Here is an 18,632-nt window from a genome sequence, read left to right on the forward strand (position 1 = left end):
CTGAGGAACAATAGGAGTTCACACCTTGAAGAACAATAGGAGTTCACACACTGAAGAACAAGAGGAGTTCACACACTGAGGAACAAGAGGAGTTCACACACTGAGGAACAATAGGAGTTCACACAATGAAGAACAAGAGGAGTTCACACACTGAGGAACAAGAGGAGTTCACACCCTGAAGAACAATAGGAGTTCACACACTGAAGAACAAGAGGAGTTCACACACTGAAGAACAAGAGGAGTTAACACACTGAAGAACAAGAGGAGTTCACACACTGAAGAACAAGAGGAGTTAACACACTGAGGAACAAGAGGAGTTCACACACTGAGGAACAAGAGGAGTTCACACACTGAGGAACAGTAGGAGTTCACACACTGAGGAACAAGAGGAGTTCACACACTGAGGAACAAGAGGAGTTCACACCCTGAAGAACAAGAGGAGTTCACACACTGAGGAACAAGAGGAGTTAACACTCTGAGGAACAAGAGGAGTTAACACACTGAAGAACAAGAGGAGTTAACACACTGAAGAACAAGAGGAGTTCACACCCTGAAGAACAAGAGGAGTTCACACACTGAGGAACAATAGGAGTTCACACACTGAAGAACAAGAGGAGTTCACACACTGAGGAACAATAGGAGTTCACACCTTGAAGAACAATAGGAGTTCACACACTGAAGAACAAGAGGAGTTCACACACTGAAGAACAAGAGGAGTTAACACACTGAAGAACAAGAGGAGTTAACACACTGAGGAACAAGAGGAGTTAACACACTGAAGAACAAGAGGAGTTCACACACTGAGGAACAAGAGGATTTCACACACTGAAGAACAATAGGAGTTCACACACTGAGGAACAAGAGGAGTTCACACACTGAAGAACAAGAGGAGTTAACACACTGAGGAACAAGAGGAGTTAACACACTGAGGAACAAGAGGAGTTCACACACTAAAGAACAATAGGAGTTCACACACTGAGGAACAAGAGGAGTTCACACACTGAGGAACAATAGGAGTTCACACACTGAGGAACAAGAGGAGTTCACACACTGAGGAACAATAGGAGTTCACACAATGAGGAACAATAGGAGTTAACACACTGAGGAACAATAGGAGTTCACACACTGAGGAACAAGAGGAGTTCACACACTGAAGAACAAGAGGAGTTCACACACTGAAGAACAATAGGAGTTCACACACTGAGGAACAAGAGGAGTTCACACACTGAAGAACAATAGGAGTTCACACACTGAGGAACAATAGGAGTTCACACACTGAGGAACAATAGGAGTTCACACACTGAAGAACAAGAGGAGTTCACACACTGAAGAACAAGAGGAGTTAACACACTGAAGAACAAGAGGAGTTAACGCACTGAGGAACAAGAGGAGTTCACACACTGAGGAACAAGAGGAGTTAACACACTGAGGAACAATAGGAGTTCACACACTGAGGAACAATAGGAGTTCACACACTGAAGAACAAGAGGAGTTAACACACTGAAGAACAAGAGGAGTTCACACACTGAGGAACAAGAGGAGTTCACACACTGAAGAACAAGAGGAGTTCACACACTGAAGAACCAGAGGAGTTCACACACTGAAGAACAATAGGAGTTCACACATTGAGGAACAATAGGAGTTAACACACTGAGGAACAATAGGAGTTCACACACTGAGGAACAAGAGGAGTTCACACACTGAAGAACCAGAGGAGTTCACACACTGAAGAACAATAGGAGTTCACACACTGAGGAACAATAGGAGTTAACACACTGAAGAACAAGAGGAGTTCACACACTGAGGAACAAGAGGAGTTCACACACTGAGGAACAAGAGGAGTTAACACACTGAAGAACAAGAGGAGTTCACACACTGAGGAACAATAGGAGTTCACACCTTGAAGAACAATAGGAGTTCACACACTGAAGAACAAGAGGAGTTCACACACTGAGGAACAAGAGGAGTTCACACACTGAAGAACAAGAGGAGTTAACACTCTGAGGAACAAGAGGAGTTAACACACTGAAGAACAAGAGGAGTTAACACACTGAAGAACAAGAGGAGTTCACACACTGAGGAACAATAGGAGTTCACACACTGAAGAACAAGAGGAGTTCACACACTGAGGAACAATAGGAGTTCACACCTTGAAGAACAATAGGAGTTCACACACTGAAGAACAAGAGGAGTTCACACACTGAGGAACAAGAGGAGTTCACACACTGAGGAACAAGAGGAGTTCACACCCTGAAGAACAATAGGAGTTCACACACTGAAGAACAAGAGGAGTTCACACACTGAGGAACAAGAGGACTTCACACACTGAGGAACAATAGGAGTTAACACACTGAGGAACAAGAGGAGTTAACACACTGAAGAACAATAGGAGTTAACACACTGAAGAACAAGAGGAGTTCACACACTGAGGAACAAGAGGAGTTCACACACTGAGGAACAAGAGGAGTTCACACACTGAGGAACAATAGGAGTTCACACACTGAAGAACAAGAGGAGTTAACACACTGAAGAACAAGAGGAGTTCACACACTGAGGAACAATAGGAGTTCACACACTGAAGAACAAGAGGAGTTCACACACTGAGGAACAAGAGGAGTTCACACACTGAGGAACAATAGGAGTTAACACACTGAAGAACAAGAGGAGTTCACACACTGAAGAACAATAGGAGTTCACACACTGAGGAACAAGAGGAGTTAACACACTGAGGAACAAGAGGAGTTAACACACTGAAGAACAAGAGGAGTTCACACCCTGAAGAACAATAGGAGTTCACACACTGAGGAACAAGAGGAGTTCACACCCTGAAGAACAAGAGGAGTTAACACACTGAGGAACAAGAGGAGTTCACACACTGAGGAACAAGAGGAGTTAACACTGAAGAACAAGAGGAGTTAACACACTGAAGAACAATAGGAGTTCACACACTGAGGAACAAGAGGAGTTAACACACTGAAGAACAAGAGGAGTTCACACACTGAGGAACAAGAGGAGTTAACACACTGAGGAACAATAGGAGTTCACACACTGAGGAACAAGAGGAGTTAACACTGAAGAACAAGAGGAGTTCACACACTGAGGAACAAGAGGAGTTCACACACTGAGGAACAAGAGGAGTTAACACACTGAAGAACAAGAGGAGTTCACACACTGAAGAACAATAGGAGTTCACACACTGAGGAACAATAGGAGTTCACACACTGAGGAACAATAGGAGTTCACACACTGAGGAACAAGAGGAGTTCACACACTGAAGAACAATAGGAGTTCACACACTGAGGAACAAGAGGAGTTCACACACTGAGGAACAAGAGGAGTTCACACACTGAGGAACAAGAGGAGTTAACACACTGAGGAACAATAGGAGTTCACACACTGAGGAACAAGAGGAGTTCACACACTGAAGAACAATAGGAGTTCACACACTGAGGAACAAGAGGAGTTCACACACTGAAGAACAATAGGAGTTCACACACTGAGGAACAAGAGGAGTTCACACACTGAGGAACAAGAGGAGTTAACACACTGAGGAACAAGAGGAGTTCACACACTGAGGAACAAGAGGAGTTCACACACTGAGGAACAAGAGGAGTTAACACACTGAAGAACAAGAGGAGTTCACACACTGAGGAACAAGAGGAGTTCACACCCTGAAGAACAAGAGGAGTTCACACCCTGAAGAACAAGAGGAGTTAACACACTGAAGAACAAGAGGAGTTCACACACTGAAGAACAATAGGAGTTCACACACTGAGGAACAATAGGAGTTCACACACTGAGGAACAATAGGAGTTCACACACTGAGGAACAATAGGAGTTCACACATTGAGGAACAATAGGAGTTAACACACTGAGGAACAATAGGAGTTCACACACTGAGGAACAAGAGGAGTTCACACACTGAAGAACAATAGGAGTTCACACACTGAGGAACAATAGGAGTTAACACACTGAAGAACCAGAGGAGTTCACACACTGAGGAACAAGAGGAGTTCACACACTGAGGAACAAGAGGAGTTAACACACTGAAGAACAAGAGGAGTTCACACACTGAGGAACAATAGGAGTTCACACCTTGAAGAACAATAGGAGTTCACACACTGAAGAACAAGAGGAGTTCACACACTGAGGAACAAGAGGAGTTCACACACTGAAGAACAAGAGGAGTTAACACTCTGAGGAACAAGAGGAGTTCACACACTGAGGAACAATAGGAGTTCACACACTGAAGAACAAGAGGAGTTCACACACTGAGGAACAATAGGAGTTCACACCTTGAAGAACAAGAGGAGTTAACACTCTGAGGAACAAGAGGAGTTCACACACTGAGGAACAAGAGGAGTTAACACACTGAAGAACAAGAGGAGTTAACACACTGAAGAACAAGAGGAGTTCACACACTGAGGAACAATAGGAGTTCACACACTGAAGAACAAGAGGAGTTCACACACTGAGGAACAATAGGAGTTCACACCTTGAAGAACAATAGGAGTTCACACACTGAAGAACAAGAGGAGTTCACACACTGAGGAACAAGAGGAGTTCACACACTGAGGAACAATAGGAGTTCACACAATGAAGAACAAGAGGAGTTCACACACTGAGGAACAAGAGGAGTTCACACCCTGAAGAACAATAGGAGTTCACACACTGAAGAACAAGAGGAGTTCACACACTGAGGAACAAGAGGAGTTCACACACTGAGGAACAATAGGAGTTAACACACTGAGGAACAAGAGGAGTTAACACACTGAAGAACAATAGGAGTTAACACACTGAAGAACAAGAGGAGTTCACACACTGAGGAACAAGAGGAGTTCACACACTGAGGAACAATAGGAGTTCACACACTGAGGAACAAGAGGAGTTCACACACTGAGGAACAATAGGAGTTCACACACTGAAGAACAAGAGGAGTTAACACACTGAAGAACAAGAGGAGTTCACACACTGAGGAACAATAGGAGTTCACACACTGAAGAACAAGAGGAGTTAACACACTGAAGAACAAGAGGAGTTCACACACTGAGGAACAATAGGAGTTCACACACTGAAGAACAAGAGGAGTTCACACACTGAGGAACAAGAGGAGTTCACACACTGAGGAACAATAGGAGTTAACACACTGAAGAACAAGAGGAGTTCACACACTGAAGAACAATAGGAGTTCACACACTGAGGAACAAGAGGAGTTAACACACTGAGGAACAAGAGGAGTTAACACACTGAAGAACAAGAGGAGTTCACACACTGAGGAACAAGAGGAGTTCACACCCTGAAGAACAATAGGAGTTCACACACTGAAGAACAAGAGGAGTTCACACACTGAAGAACAAGAGGAGTTCACACACTGAGGAACAAGAGGAGTTCACACCCTGAAGAACAAGAGGAGTTCACACCCTGAAGAACAATAGGAGTTCACACACTGAGGAACAAGAGGAGTTAACACACTGAGGAACAAGAGGAGTTAACACACTGAAGAACAAGAGGAGTTCACACACTGAGGAACAAGAGGAGTTCACACACTGAGGAACAAGAGGAGTTCACACACTGAGGAACAAGAGGAGTTAACACACTGAAGAACAATAGGAGTTCACACACTGAGGAACAAGAGGAGTTCACACACTGAAGAACAAGAGGAGTTCACACACTGAGGAACAAGAGGAGTGCACACACTGAGGAACAAGAGGAGTTAACACACTGAAGAACAAGAGGAGTTAACACACTGAAGAACAAGAGGAGTTCACACCCTGAAGAACAAGAGGAGTTAACACACTGAAGAACAAGAGGAGTTCACACACTGAGGAACAATAGGAGTTCACACACTGAGGAACAAGAGGAGTTCACACCCTGAAGAACAAGAGGAGTTAACACACTGAGGAACAAGAGGAGTTCACACACTGAGGAACAAGAGGAGTTCACACACTGAGGAACAATAGGAGTTAACACACTGAAGAACAAGAGGAGTTAACACACTGAAGAACAAGAGGAGTTCACACACTGAGGAACAAGAGGAGTTCACACACTGAGGAACAAGAGGAGTTCACACACTGAGGAACAAGAGGAGTTCACACACTGAGGAACAATAGGAGTTCACACACTGAGGAACAAGAGGAGTTCACACACTGAGGAACAATAGGAGTTCACACACTGAGGAACAAGAGGAGTTCACACCCTGAAGAACAAGAGGAGTTAACACACTGAGGAACAAGAGGAGTTCACACACTGAGGAACAAGAGGAGTTCACACACTGAGGAACAATAGGAGTTAACACACTGAAGAACAAGAGGAGTTAACACACTGAAGAACAAGAGGAGTTCACACACTGAGGAACAAGAGGAGTTCACACACTGAGGAACAAGAGGAGTTCACACACTGAGGAACAAGAGGAGTTCACACACTGAGGAACAAGAGGAGTTCACACCCTGAAGAACAATAGGAGTTCACACACTGAGGAACAATAGGAGTTCACACACTGAGGAACAAGAGGAGTTCACACACTGAGGAACAATAGGAGTTCACACACTGAGGAACAATAGGAGTTCACACACTGAGGAACAAGAGGAGTTCACACCCTGAAGAACAATAGGAGTTCACACACTGAGGAACAAGAGGAGTTCACACCCTGAAGAACAATAGGAGTTCACACACTGAGGAACAAGAGGAGTTCACACCCTGAAGAACAAGAGGAGTTCACACACTGAGGAACAATAGGAGTTCACACACTGAAGAACAATAGGAGTTCACACACTGAGGAACAAGAGGAGTTCACACCCTGAAGAACAAGAGGAGTTAACACACTGAAGAACAATAGGAGTTCACACACTGAAGAACAAGAGGAGTTCACACCCTGAAGAACAATAGGAGTTCACACACTGAGGAACAATAGGAGTTCACACACTGAGGAACAAGAGGAGTTCACACACTGAGGAACAATAGGAGTTCACACACTGAGGAACAATAGGAGTTCACACACTGAGGAACAAGAGGAGTTCACACACTGAAGAACAATAGGAGTTCACACACTGAAGAACAAGAGGAGTTCACACCCTGAAGAACAATAGGAGTTCACACACTGAGGAACAAGAGGAGTTCACACCCTGAAGAACAAGAGGAGTTCACACACTGAGGAACAATAGGAGTTCACACACTGAGGAACACAATGAGAAATGTGATTTGTCTGAGCTCATGTCTCTGAACTGTGTCATTTCCTCTAGAGTTTTGGCCAAATGCCTCAGGTCTGAAAAGTGGATACTTCATCACATTTGAATGAAAGGTAATTACAACTTGTCAGCTTTTCTCAGTTGAGTCAGGTCAAAAACTGGATTAAATTCTAGGCAATCGTTGCTATTCATTCGTTTTTTTGCTGTATGAAGGCAAAAGTATACACCAAACATTTTACACAAGGACCACAAAGAATATATGTATTTGGCTGTCCAACTACCACCAGATCTAAAAAAGCGTTCTAGGCCCAGACTCGGATCAAACCAGGTCTAAATGTGACTATTCACTTTCCTATCCTAGACATGGACAAAGTAGTGAATTAAATTCTGAGACATCTGAAGACTTTGAAGTTAGTGAATATTTAAAGGAATCCATGAACACCTCCCGAAGGAGATGCAGTGAATGAATTATTTTAAATTGTAACATTGCATATTGGACCCATGATGCAAGCATTTGTGATTATGATAAAAAAAAAAAAATACACATATATACAATGCCCACATCATTGTAGTAATGAAATAAAAGTAAATGATTTGAATTAACAGAAAACAAACTTTCTTTTCTACATTTATTTATCTTCACATCAATTGTGTGTTATTTACGTTAAAGGATTATAATGGAGGATTTTTCGCAGATTTAAGAACTCAAGCGACTGTTAGTTCCTTTTTGAAAGGTGCACATGCACATGCGCACAGTCGTGCAGAAACACACGCGCACAGTCGTGCAGAAGCACACGCGCACAGTCGTGCAGAAGCACACGCGCACAGTCATGCAGAAACACACGCGCACAGTCGTGCAGAAGCACACGCGCACAGTCGTGCAGAAGCACACGCGCACAGTCGTGCAGAAACACACGCGCACAGTCGTGCAGAAGCACACGCGCACAGTCGTGCAGAAGCACACGCGCACAGTCATGCAGAAACACACGCGCACAGTCGTGCAGAAGCACACGCGCACAGTCATGCAGAAACACACGCGCACAGTCATGCAGAAACACACGCGCACAGTCATGCAGAAACACACGCGCACAGTCTGCAGAAGCACACGCGCACAGTCGTGCAGAAGCACACGCGCACAGTCATGCAGAAACACACACGCACAGTCGTGCAGAAGCACACGCGCACAGTCATGCAGAAACACACGCGCACAGTTGTGCAGAAGCGCACGCGCACAGTCGTGCAGAAGCGCACGCGCACAGTCGTGCAGAAGCAGACGCGCAGAGTCGTGCAGAAGCACACGCGCACAGTCGTGCAGAAACACACGCGCACAGTCGTGCAGAAGCACACGCGCACAGTCGTGCAGAAGCGCACGCGCACAGTCATGCAGAAACACACGCGCACAGTCGTGCAGAAGCGCACGCGCACAGTCGTGCAGAAACGCACGCGCACAGTCGTGCAGAAGCGCACGCGCACAGTCGTGCAGAAGCGCACGCGCACAGTCGTGCAGAAGCAGACGCGCAGAGTCGTGCAGAAGCACACGCGCACAGTCGTGCAGAAGCGCACGCGCACAGTCGTGCAGAAGCGCACGCGCACAGTCGTGCAGAAGCGCACGCGCACAGTCGTGCAGAAGCAGACGCGCAGAGTCGTGCAGAAGCACACGCGCACAGTCGTGCAGAAACACACGCGCACAGTCGTGCAGAAGCGCACGCGCACAGTCGTGCAGAAGCGCACGCGCACAGTCGTGCAGAAGCAGACGCGCAGAGTCGTGCAGAAGCACACGCGCACAGTCGTGCAGAAGCACACGCGCACAGTCGTGCAGAAGCACACGCGCACAGTCGTGCAGAAGCACACGCGCACAGTCATGCAGAAACACACGCGCACAGTCGTGCAGAAGCGCACGCGCACAGTCGTGCAGAAGCAGACGCGCAGAGTCGTGCAGAAGCACACGCGCACAGTCGTGCAGAAACACACGCGCACAGTCGTGCAGAAGCGCACAACAGCAGCGCTGCTACTCGTGCGTTTGTTTATTAGCACGAGGGATCGCATCATCTCTCGTCTCTTCTGAGCTGGAACACAGTCTTTCTCTGTGTCATGTTTGTCCTGTAACTGAAGGAACTCACTAAACACACACCGACATGTCAACCACGCATGTGTAGCCATGGAAACGTGCTGCTATGGGAACAAGGCTGCAGGTGTGCAGTAGCACGCATACCTGTCAACTCTCATGAGAGCGCGTGAGAGTCATGCATTTATGACCTGCCTCACGCTCTCACGCGCTGATGGCCTTTTCGCACGCTAAATAATACATTTCAATTAGAAAAAATGCCCTTCCCGATGGCGTCCAGCACTGTCACTGTGGTCAGGAAATGTGAACGCTTCCAACAGGCCACCGTAGATCTACTGCTGACATGACACATGGTCACAACAATCACTCGAGTTATCAGCTGTGAACCTGCTCCAAAAGACCAAGTTAAGTGGTGCCAGGAGTGGACACAGAGTGGACACAGAGTGGAAACAGAGAGGACACAGAGAGGACACAGAGAGGACACAGAGTGGACACAGAGAGGACACAGAGTGGACACAGAGTGGACACAGAGAGGACACAGAGTGGAAACAGAGTGGAAACAGAGTGAACACAGAGTGGAAACAGTGGACACAGAGTGGACACAGAGTGGAAACAGAGTGGACACAGAGTGGACACAGAGTGGACACAGAGTGGACACAGAGTGGAAACAGTGGACACAGAGTGGACACAGAGTGGAAACAGAGTGGACACAGAGTTGACACAGAGTGGACACAGAGTGGACACAGAGTGGAAACAGAGTGGACACAGAGTTGACACAGAGTTGACACAGAGTGGACACAGAGTGGACACAGAGTGGAAACAGAGTGGACACAGAGTTTACACAGAGTGGACACAGAGTGGACACAGAGTGGAAACAGAGTGGACACAGAGTTGACACAGAGTGGACACAGAGTGGACACAGAGTGGACACAGTCCTCGTGTCATCGCAGAGAAACATGGTTTTTGATGCACACTTTGCACGCGGAGCGTCAGTTGCATCGACAGCAAAGACCATAACGATATTGAAAAACAAATCTCTTCCACCGTATCTGTCAATGGTTCAACTCAAACTGAAAGAAGAAGCCTACGGGGGCGGGGCCATCCATTTATTATGTACGCATCTATTGTGTACGCCAATTCTTCCTATTAAACAGTGCTTCAAAATGCGTAAGGGGCGTGTCTTAATCTCACGCATAGCCTCCTTGATAAGTTGACAGCTATGAGGACGTAGGGAATGATTGACATGTGGGAGGACTAATCGAGTCAATGAGACTCAGATTTGGGACCAAAAAATCCTCTATTATTTCTTTAACTTAATTGTTGTGTTGTAAGTGTTTCCTCAAACTTCCAGGCAATGAAATAAAGATCAATGTACAGTTTAGAAACCTTAAGCATATTGTCAACCAAAATGCATTAACTTTATGTAAGACTGATATATTTTTGCACATTTCCCTTTGTATATTTTTTATCCAAAAATGTTTTCAAATGTGTTTTTTTTAATGACTTAAGTGGCTAAAGCACCGCTGCAAAGGTCTCAGAAAATCTGCACTGCTCACAAAATACAAACCCAACCAGAATGGAAAATAAACACATAACACATAAAAAAAAGAGCTGAATATTGGTTTGTACAGATTTTGTATTAATTTCATGATCAGCACCCATTTTCTTTGTACAGCATTTATCCAAGTACTTTAGAGGCAATAAAAACTCCAGAGCCCAGCGTCAAACAGGCCGAGTACTTGAGGGCTATGGTCCGGTCCGGGCTGCTCTTTTTGACTTCTATAGGTTGTTTTATCATTGTTCATTGTTTTATGTTGCACCAAATCACCAAAGCAAGTTCCTATGTTTGTGAATTCTGTTGATTAGCAATGAAATGACCCTTTTTTGATTCTGATTCTGGTGTGACCACAGTGCACCTCTGATGTTGCTCACAGGGGTCCGAGGGATCGCTCAGGGAGTTTGTGAGTTTGCTCAGACACATGAAGATTTAGAGGGAACATTGTTCATAAGATTCAAAAGGAAAATGCTTTCACATGGTTCAAATGATTGTTTGAGCATATGATTTTGCCCAGAGTCTTCAGGCTCTTACCTCCTCCATTCTGTACGAGCCCACCACATAGAGATAAGCACCTGGGCGGCCCACCAGCCTGAGGAGCACAAAAGCATTCACATGACACCACAAGAGTTTCTCAATGAGTTGATCAGAACACCATTTGAAAAGGCCTCAAGGTTGTACCTGCCCCTGAAGAAGGCCAGATAGACGATGGGCGTGAAGGCGTTGACAAACTTTAGGGTGAAGGTTTTGAAGATGAGACGTTCCTCAAAGCTCTTGTCAGTTTTCGGGACCTCTAAAAACATAGGTCAAAATGCAAAAGCTCAGAAATGATACTTAATCATCTGGACTCATGGTTTTCCTGCCATTTTAGGTGAAACTCCTTAACAACATAAACAACCTTTATATTTACGCACTATAAATCAAACTAAAAGTACTGTTTAAAAAAAAGTATATTTACACTTTCATGTCACTACATTTGAGAGCAGGTATCTGTACTTTCTCCTAGGGCCCAACCGATATATCTGTTGGCAGATATTATCAGCTGATATGGGCACTTGAAGAAATATCGACTATTGGCCAAACTCTGGCAGATATGGTAGATATTCCACCAGGACCGATATATTTTCTTCAAATAAATGAAAGTACCCTAAAAAGACTATAAGCCGCTACTTTTTTCACATGCTTTGAATCCTGCGGCCTATACAACGATACGGCTAATTTATAGATTTTCACAGGCCAACAGCCTCTAGGGGCGCTCTAGCAGCAGAAGAAGAAGACTTCAGTGGAAGCGCAGCAGCAGAGCCAGATGTGGGGCAAACACGGGCATGTCAGCTCACACAAAGAAATCAAGGACAGAGGGGACAGTAGGGACATCTCTGATGTGTTCTCTGTTAAGCTTCAAAATGTGTTTTATTACAATACTCATATTCAGGAAGAAATAAGTCTAATGAGCAACTGACTTTAGACGCATCTAAACACAAAGATACTCGTGGAGCGTGTGATAATCAGCATTTTATAATCCGCTCCAACGCCTCCCGCAATGAAATGAGAATCTTTTGGCCCCGCCCTCAACTTAAAGACAAGCCGCGCATCACCACCGTGTACTATCTTTGGTGTAAATATCTTACAACAAGGACACCTGCGGCTTAGAGACTTTTTTTTTCCTTATATATATAAGATATTGATATTCAGGTGTGTTAAATGGTCCGAATTTTATGGTGAACTGAAATGCTTATTTTATTCATTTATTTATTGACCTTTTGCAGATGACATACAAGAGCATTTCGATAGGCTTGATCGATATCTGGATGATGAGATGAATCCTAAAGTCTGCAATATACTGGAATAGACATTTTTCAACAAAGATAAGTACAAAATTACAGAGGCAGACATGGGTTCCATAGACCTAAGTGATCGTGCTCCTATTTACATCACTGTAAATCTGGAACAGCAACCAAAAAAAAAACACACTTTGGAGATTTAATGCTAGTCTACTCAATGACCCGCAATTTGTACAAATTATGACAAAGGACATTGACACGTCGCCCGGATTGGCGTTACCGGGGCCCCATCCTGGAGCAAGGCCTGGGGTAAGTGCTCGACGGTGAGCGTCTCACAGTGGTTTCTCACAGTGCAGAGTACTGCGAGGGGTACTGGACAGTTCACCGACCGGGGACTCTACTCGGGGACTTCAACGCCCATGTGGGCAATGACAGTGACACCTGGAGAGGGGCGATCGGGAAGAACGGCTTCCCCCATCTGAACCCGAGCGGTGTTCAGTTATTGGACTTCTGTGCCACGGATTGTCCATAACGAACACCATGTTCAAGCACAAGGTCCATCAGTGCACGTGGTACCAGGACACAGGCCGGAGGTCAATGATCGACTTTGTTGTTGTGTCATCTGACCTTCCGCAGCTTGTCTTGGCCACTCGGGTGAAGAGAGGGGCGGAGCTGTAGAGCACCACCTGGTGGTGAGTTGGATCCGCTGGAGGAGGATGAAGTCGGACAGACTTGGCAGACCCAAGCTCATTGTGAGGGTCTGTTGGGAACGTCTTGCGGAGCCCTCTGTCAGTAGGGTCTTCATCTCGCACCTCATGCAGGAGCTGTGTTAGCATTGCCGGCAGTCAGACCTGTTCCCAGTGCATGTTGGACTCCACCAAGGCTGTCCTTTGCTGACGGTTTTGTTCATAGTTTTTATGGACAGAATTTCTAGGCGCAGTCAGGGGTCAGAATGTGTCCGGTTTGGGGACCACAGGATCTCATCTCTGCTGTTTGCAGACGATGTTGTCCTGATGGCTCCATCAAACCCGGAACTGCAACATGCACTGGGACGGTTTGAGCCGAGTGTGAAGCGGCTGGGATGAGAATCGGCACCTCCAAATCCGAGGCCATGGTTCTCAACCGGAAAAAGTGTCTTGTCCTCTCCAGGTGGGTGGGGGGTCCTTGCCCTCTCCAGGTGGGTGGGGGGTCCTTGCCCTCTCCAGGTGGGTGGGGGGTCCTTGTCCTCTCCAGGTGGGTGGGGGGTCCTTGCCCTCTCCAGGTGGGTGGGGGGTCCTTGTTCTCTCCAGGTGGGTGGGGGGTCCTTGTCCCAAGTGGAGGAGTTCAAGTATCTTGGGGTCTTGTTCACGAGTGAGGGAAGGATGGAGCGTGAGATTGACAGTTGGATCGGTGCAGCAGCTGCAGTGATGCAGTCGCTGCATCGACCGTTGTGGTGAAGAGGGAGCTGAGCCGAAAGGCAAAGCTCTCAATTTACCGGTCACTCTACGTTCTGACCTCACCTATGGTCATGAGCTTTGGGTAATGACCGAAAGGACAAGATCGCGGATACAAGCGGTCGAAATTAGTTTCCTCCGCCGAGTGGCTGGGCGCTCCCTTAGAGATAGGGGGAGGAGCTCAGTCACTTGGGAGGAGCTTGTAGTAGAGCCGCTGCTCTAAGCTAAAATCCCTTCGAGTTGGAAGGAAGCCATCAAATCCTTAATACCTAAAGGGGGAAAGATCGACATTTGTGCTGCATACAGACCAATCTAAATTCTGAATGTGGACTATCATGTAAACTCAATTATGTCCAAAAGAATAGAACAAATATTCCCAAATTTATGAGCAAACGACAAACACAAGACGACATAAGACGATCTTACATCATGAACCATATACAAAACCAATGAAACAATGCTGTAATCATTAGTTTGGATGCTGAGAAAGCTTTTTATCCTAACCAAACTTAAAATACACTATTTAATAATAAAACATATTGGAGACATTTAGAATTGTCCAACATCAAAATGAATGGTCACTTGTCAGACTCACTGACTTTACTTGGAACATTGACTATATATATTAGACAATCGGAAACAATTTTTGGTGTCTCAATTGACAGAACAGAACATAAAATTACTAGACAGATGATGTCCTACTATATCTGACCAAACCAGAAATTTCCATACTTAATGTGATTTCTTCCATGATATCGGTCGAATATTTTACTGGCGCCCTTCTGTCCTTTGGAAAGACTTACCCACTTAAATGGCAAATTAAATCCCTTAAATATTTAGGTGTGGTCCTCCATAAAGAACTATCAACAATCTTAGAGAAAAACTATACACCGTTTTCCCACTATAAAGAAAGATCTTAAAAAATGTACTCTTTTCTTTTTTAAAGGAGGGTCATTGGGACTTGGGTTATTTGTCAAAGGACACGGGACGCTGGGACATTGCCAAGCCCCATGAACATTGTTTAATCTGTTTTTCACTGTTGCCCCTCGAGGCAACTGCTGTTGTGATTTTGGGTGTTACAAAAATAAATTGAATTGAAAAATGTCTTGGATAGATTTCTATCTGTTCCAGAGTGGAATGAAACTATCTCATGATTTGTACGGCAAGGCAAGAAACCTCAAATCTGATTTAAAACTCTAAAATTATCAAAAGAAAAAGGAGGGAGGGGTTTATCTTGTCTGAAAAATTATTTCAGCTCGCTGCTGTTCTGGTGTGATCCAGAATATGAAGCTCAATGGGAACATACTGAGAGTCATGTGGTGCCGAGGGTTCCTGTACAGGTCTTATACTGAGAGTCATGTGGTGCCGGGGGTTCCTGTACAGGTCTTATACTGAGAGTCATGTGGTGCCGGAGGTTCCTGTACAGGTCTTATACTGAGAGTAATGTGGTGCCGGGGGTTCCTGTACAGGTCTTATACTGAGAGTAATGTGGTGCCGGGTGTTCCTGTACAGGTCTTATACTGAGAGTAATGTGGTGCCGGGTGTTCCTGTACAGGTCTTATACTGAGAGTAATGTGGTGCCGGGGGTTCCTGTACAGGTCTTATACTGAGAGTCATGTGGTGCCGGGGGTTCCTGTACAGGTCTTATACTGAGAGTAATGTGGTGCCGGGGGTTCCTGTACAGGTCTTATACTGAGAGTCATGTGGTGCCGGGGGTTCCTGTACAGGTCTTATACTGAGAGTGATGTGGTGCCGGGGGTTCCTGTACAGGTCTTATACTGAGAGTCATGTGGTGCCGGGGGTTCCTGTACAGGTCTTATACTGAGAGTAATGTGGTGCCGGGGGTTCCTGTACAGGTCTTATACTGAGAGTCATGTGGTGCCGGGGGTTCCTGTACAGGTCTTATACTGAGAGTCATGTGGTGCCGGGGGTTCCTGTACAGGTCTTATACTGAGAGTCATGTGGTGCCGGGGGTTCCTGTACAGGTCTTATACTGAGAGTCATGTGGTGCCGGGGGTTCCTGTACAGGTCTTATACTGAGAGTCATGTGGTGCCGGGGGTTCCTGTACAGGTCTTATACTGAGAGTCATGTGGTGCCGGGGGTTCCTGTACAGGTCTTATACTGAGAGTCATGTGGTGCCGGGGGTTCCTGTACAGGTCTTATACTGAGAGTCATGTGGTGCCGGGGGTTCCTGTACAGGTCTTATACTGAGAGTCATGTGGTGCCGGGGGTTCCTGTACAGGTCTTATACTGAGAGTCATGTGGTGCCGGGGGTTCCTGTACAGGTCTTATACTGAGAGTCATGTGGTGCCGGGGGTTCCTGTACAGGTCTTATACTGAGAGTCATGTGGTGCCGGGGGTTCCTGTACAGGTCTTATACTGAGAGTCATGTGGTGCCGGGGGTTCCTGTACAGGTCTTACTGCAGATGACAGACACTTGAGTCTGACGGAGGAAGTTAAGAATCCCTGGCTCAAATATGTTCTTACAACATGGAAGGAGCTGATCAGAACAAACTAAACAAAGATGTTAAAATCTTTAACTGGTAAAGTTTAATGACCAAGGATTTGTACCAAATAGAACTGACCTGAGACTCACGGCTAAAAGTTTATCACCAGATTGTAAAAGATAATCACATGAAAAGCTTTGATGTTGAAAGAATCTTTGACTTTTATTGGTATTTACCAATAAGAAGTTATTATAACCAAGACATTAAACAAAGTAATGACCATTAGAACCTGCTAACCAACATTTTTATCAAGGCTTATGGAACCAATTCAAGGGGAATAATATCTAAATTGAATACATTACTAATCTGTATTTGTACTCTACTAAATACAAAAACAAATGGGAAAGAGAAAATAAAGTTTTGAATGGACAAAGAGTGGTGCAGTATATATATATATATATACATATATATATATATATATATATATTATATTATATATATTATACACATATTATGTCTGGAGGGAATTTTGCTGGAAAAATGTGTCACGTTTTTTCATAACACCGTGTAAAAGTGCCTGTTATTCACAAGGGTTGGAGTTAAGTGCTGAGGAAACTGTGGCAGCAGGAGGCAAACCCTGTCCTGTTGCTCAAAAATATTGAAAAAAATATATTGACAGAACAATGTACTGTTTTTGACATTACCATTCCTCTATGTATTTGGACCTCAAACTTCTGCCATGGACACGAATGGAAAGTCCTCTTGGCGACACAAATATGATCAACAATCAAGGACTGGGCTGACATTGACTTAAGTGACTTACGCCACAAATGTGAGAGACTCTGGACGTTTGTGTTGGACTTTATGTGCTTTAACGTTCTTCTTTTTGATTTTATTTACTGATCTATTGTGTTCACTCTGGTCTTGTCCTGTTTCATGTGTTTTTTTGTTATATGTTTTCAGAACACGTATTCAAAATACAAAAAACATATAAAACCTTAAGAACATAAAATGCCATAGCCAACGTACCCTTATAATTGTCTTAAAAAAGCAGAAACACTTTATCATTTGGCGTGTTGCCAGAGCTGAGCCGACAATACGCCAAAGACTGAAGTGAATGCAGGAGAAGGACCTGCCGCCCAACGTCAGAGCAAAGGTCAACCTTTATTCTGCCCTCTAAAGAACATTTTCCAAATACAGAAACAAACAAACCAAAATGAGCCAAAGGTGCCAAGAAAAGGGAGACACAATACACACAATACATTTAAAACTTAACCATGATTGTTCGATCTTTGATTGAAGTTGATGTAGTCATTATGAGCTATAGCAGCAGTAGTAGTGACAGGGTGTGTCTCACCCTTAGCCGTGAGCCAGCGTGCCACAGCCGCGTAGACCTCGTCCATAATGATGATGATGATCAGGTTGATGATGGCCGCAGTGGTTTTGACCGTGGCGCGGATGTTGGCGCGTGCTGCTGGATACGAGCTCATGTGCAGCGCCGCCTTGATGCTGATGCGGTACAGGATGACTCCAAACACAATGGCAAAGGTCACGAGAATCTGCAAGGAAAAGGCAGGATCAGGACCAGAGAGAATGTCGTCAGCTAAAATCCAGTGGTTAAAGGTTCCATATCCTGCTTTTTCCCCGTTTCGTAGTCTATCCTAAGTGTATATTTGTGCAACACCCATAACATAATAGTTATGAAATATCACCCATACCTTGGACACGCCCACAAACCGGAAATACAAACGGCTTGGTTTGAGATTCGCCCCCACCCTTGCGAAGAGCGATCTGGCTCCCCCGCCCACCCCGTGACGTAGTCTCAGTAAGAGCGTGTCCCCGCCCACCCCGTGACGTAGTCTCAGTAAGAGCGTGTCCCCGCCCACCCCGTGACGTAGTCTCAGTGTGAGCGTGTCCCCGCCCACCCCGTGGCGTAGGCTCAGTGTGAGCGTGTGCCCCGCCCACCCCGTGACGTAGGCTCAGTGTGAGCGTGTGCCCCGCTCAACCCGTGACGTAGGCTCAGTGTGAGCGTGTGCCCCGCCCACCCCGTGACGTAGTCTCAGTAAGAGCGTGTCCCCGCCCACCCCGTGACGTGGTCTCAGTGTGAGCTTGTGCCCCGCCCACCCCGTGACGTAGTCTCAGTAAGAGCGTGTCCCCGCCCACCCC

At 45.6% G+C, this 18,632-nt stretch overlaps 1 protein-coding gene across 1 annotated transcript in view; it reads right to left on the reverse strand.

Annotated features, from left to right (window-relative positions):
- The window catches only part of LOC140380981 (anoctamin-1-like), a 112,346-nt gene that overhangs the window by 61,894 nt on the left and 31,820 nt on the right, over positions 1 to 18,632 (reverse strand). The window contains exons 8-10 of the mRNA XM_072464978.1: positions 17,824 to 18,025; positions 11,486 to 11,597; positions 11,339 to 11,396 (exon numbers count right to left, since the gene is read on the reverse strand). Coding sequence (XP_072321079.1) covers positions 11,339 to 11,396; positions 11,486 to 11,597; positions 17,824 to 18,025 — 372 coding nt within the window. The remainder of the gene's footprint in view (positions 1 to 11,338; positions 11,397 to 11,485; positions 11,598 to 17,823; positions 18,026 to 18,632) is intronic.

Source organism: Eucyclogobius newberryi, unplaced genomic scaffold (assembly GCF_026437365.1).
Source record: "Eucyclogobius newberryi isolate DKJ021-1_F unplaced genomic scaffold, fEucNew1.0.hap1 SCAF_5, whole genome shotgun sequence".
Taxonomy (NCBI): Eukaryota; Metazoa; Chordata; class Actinopteri; order Gobiiformes; family Gobiidae; genus Eucyclogobius; species Eucyclogobius newberryi.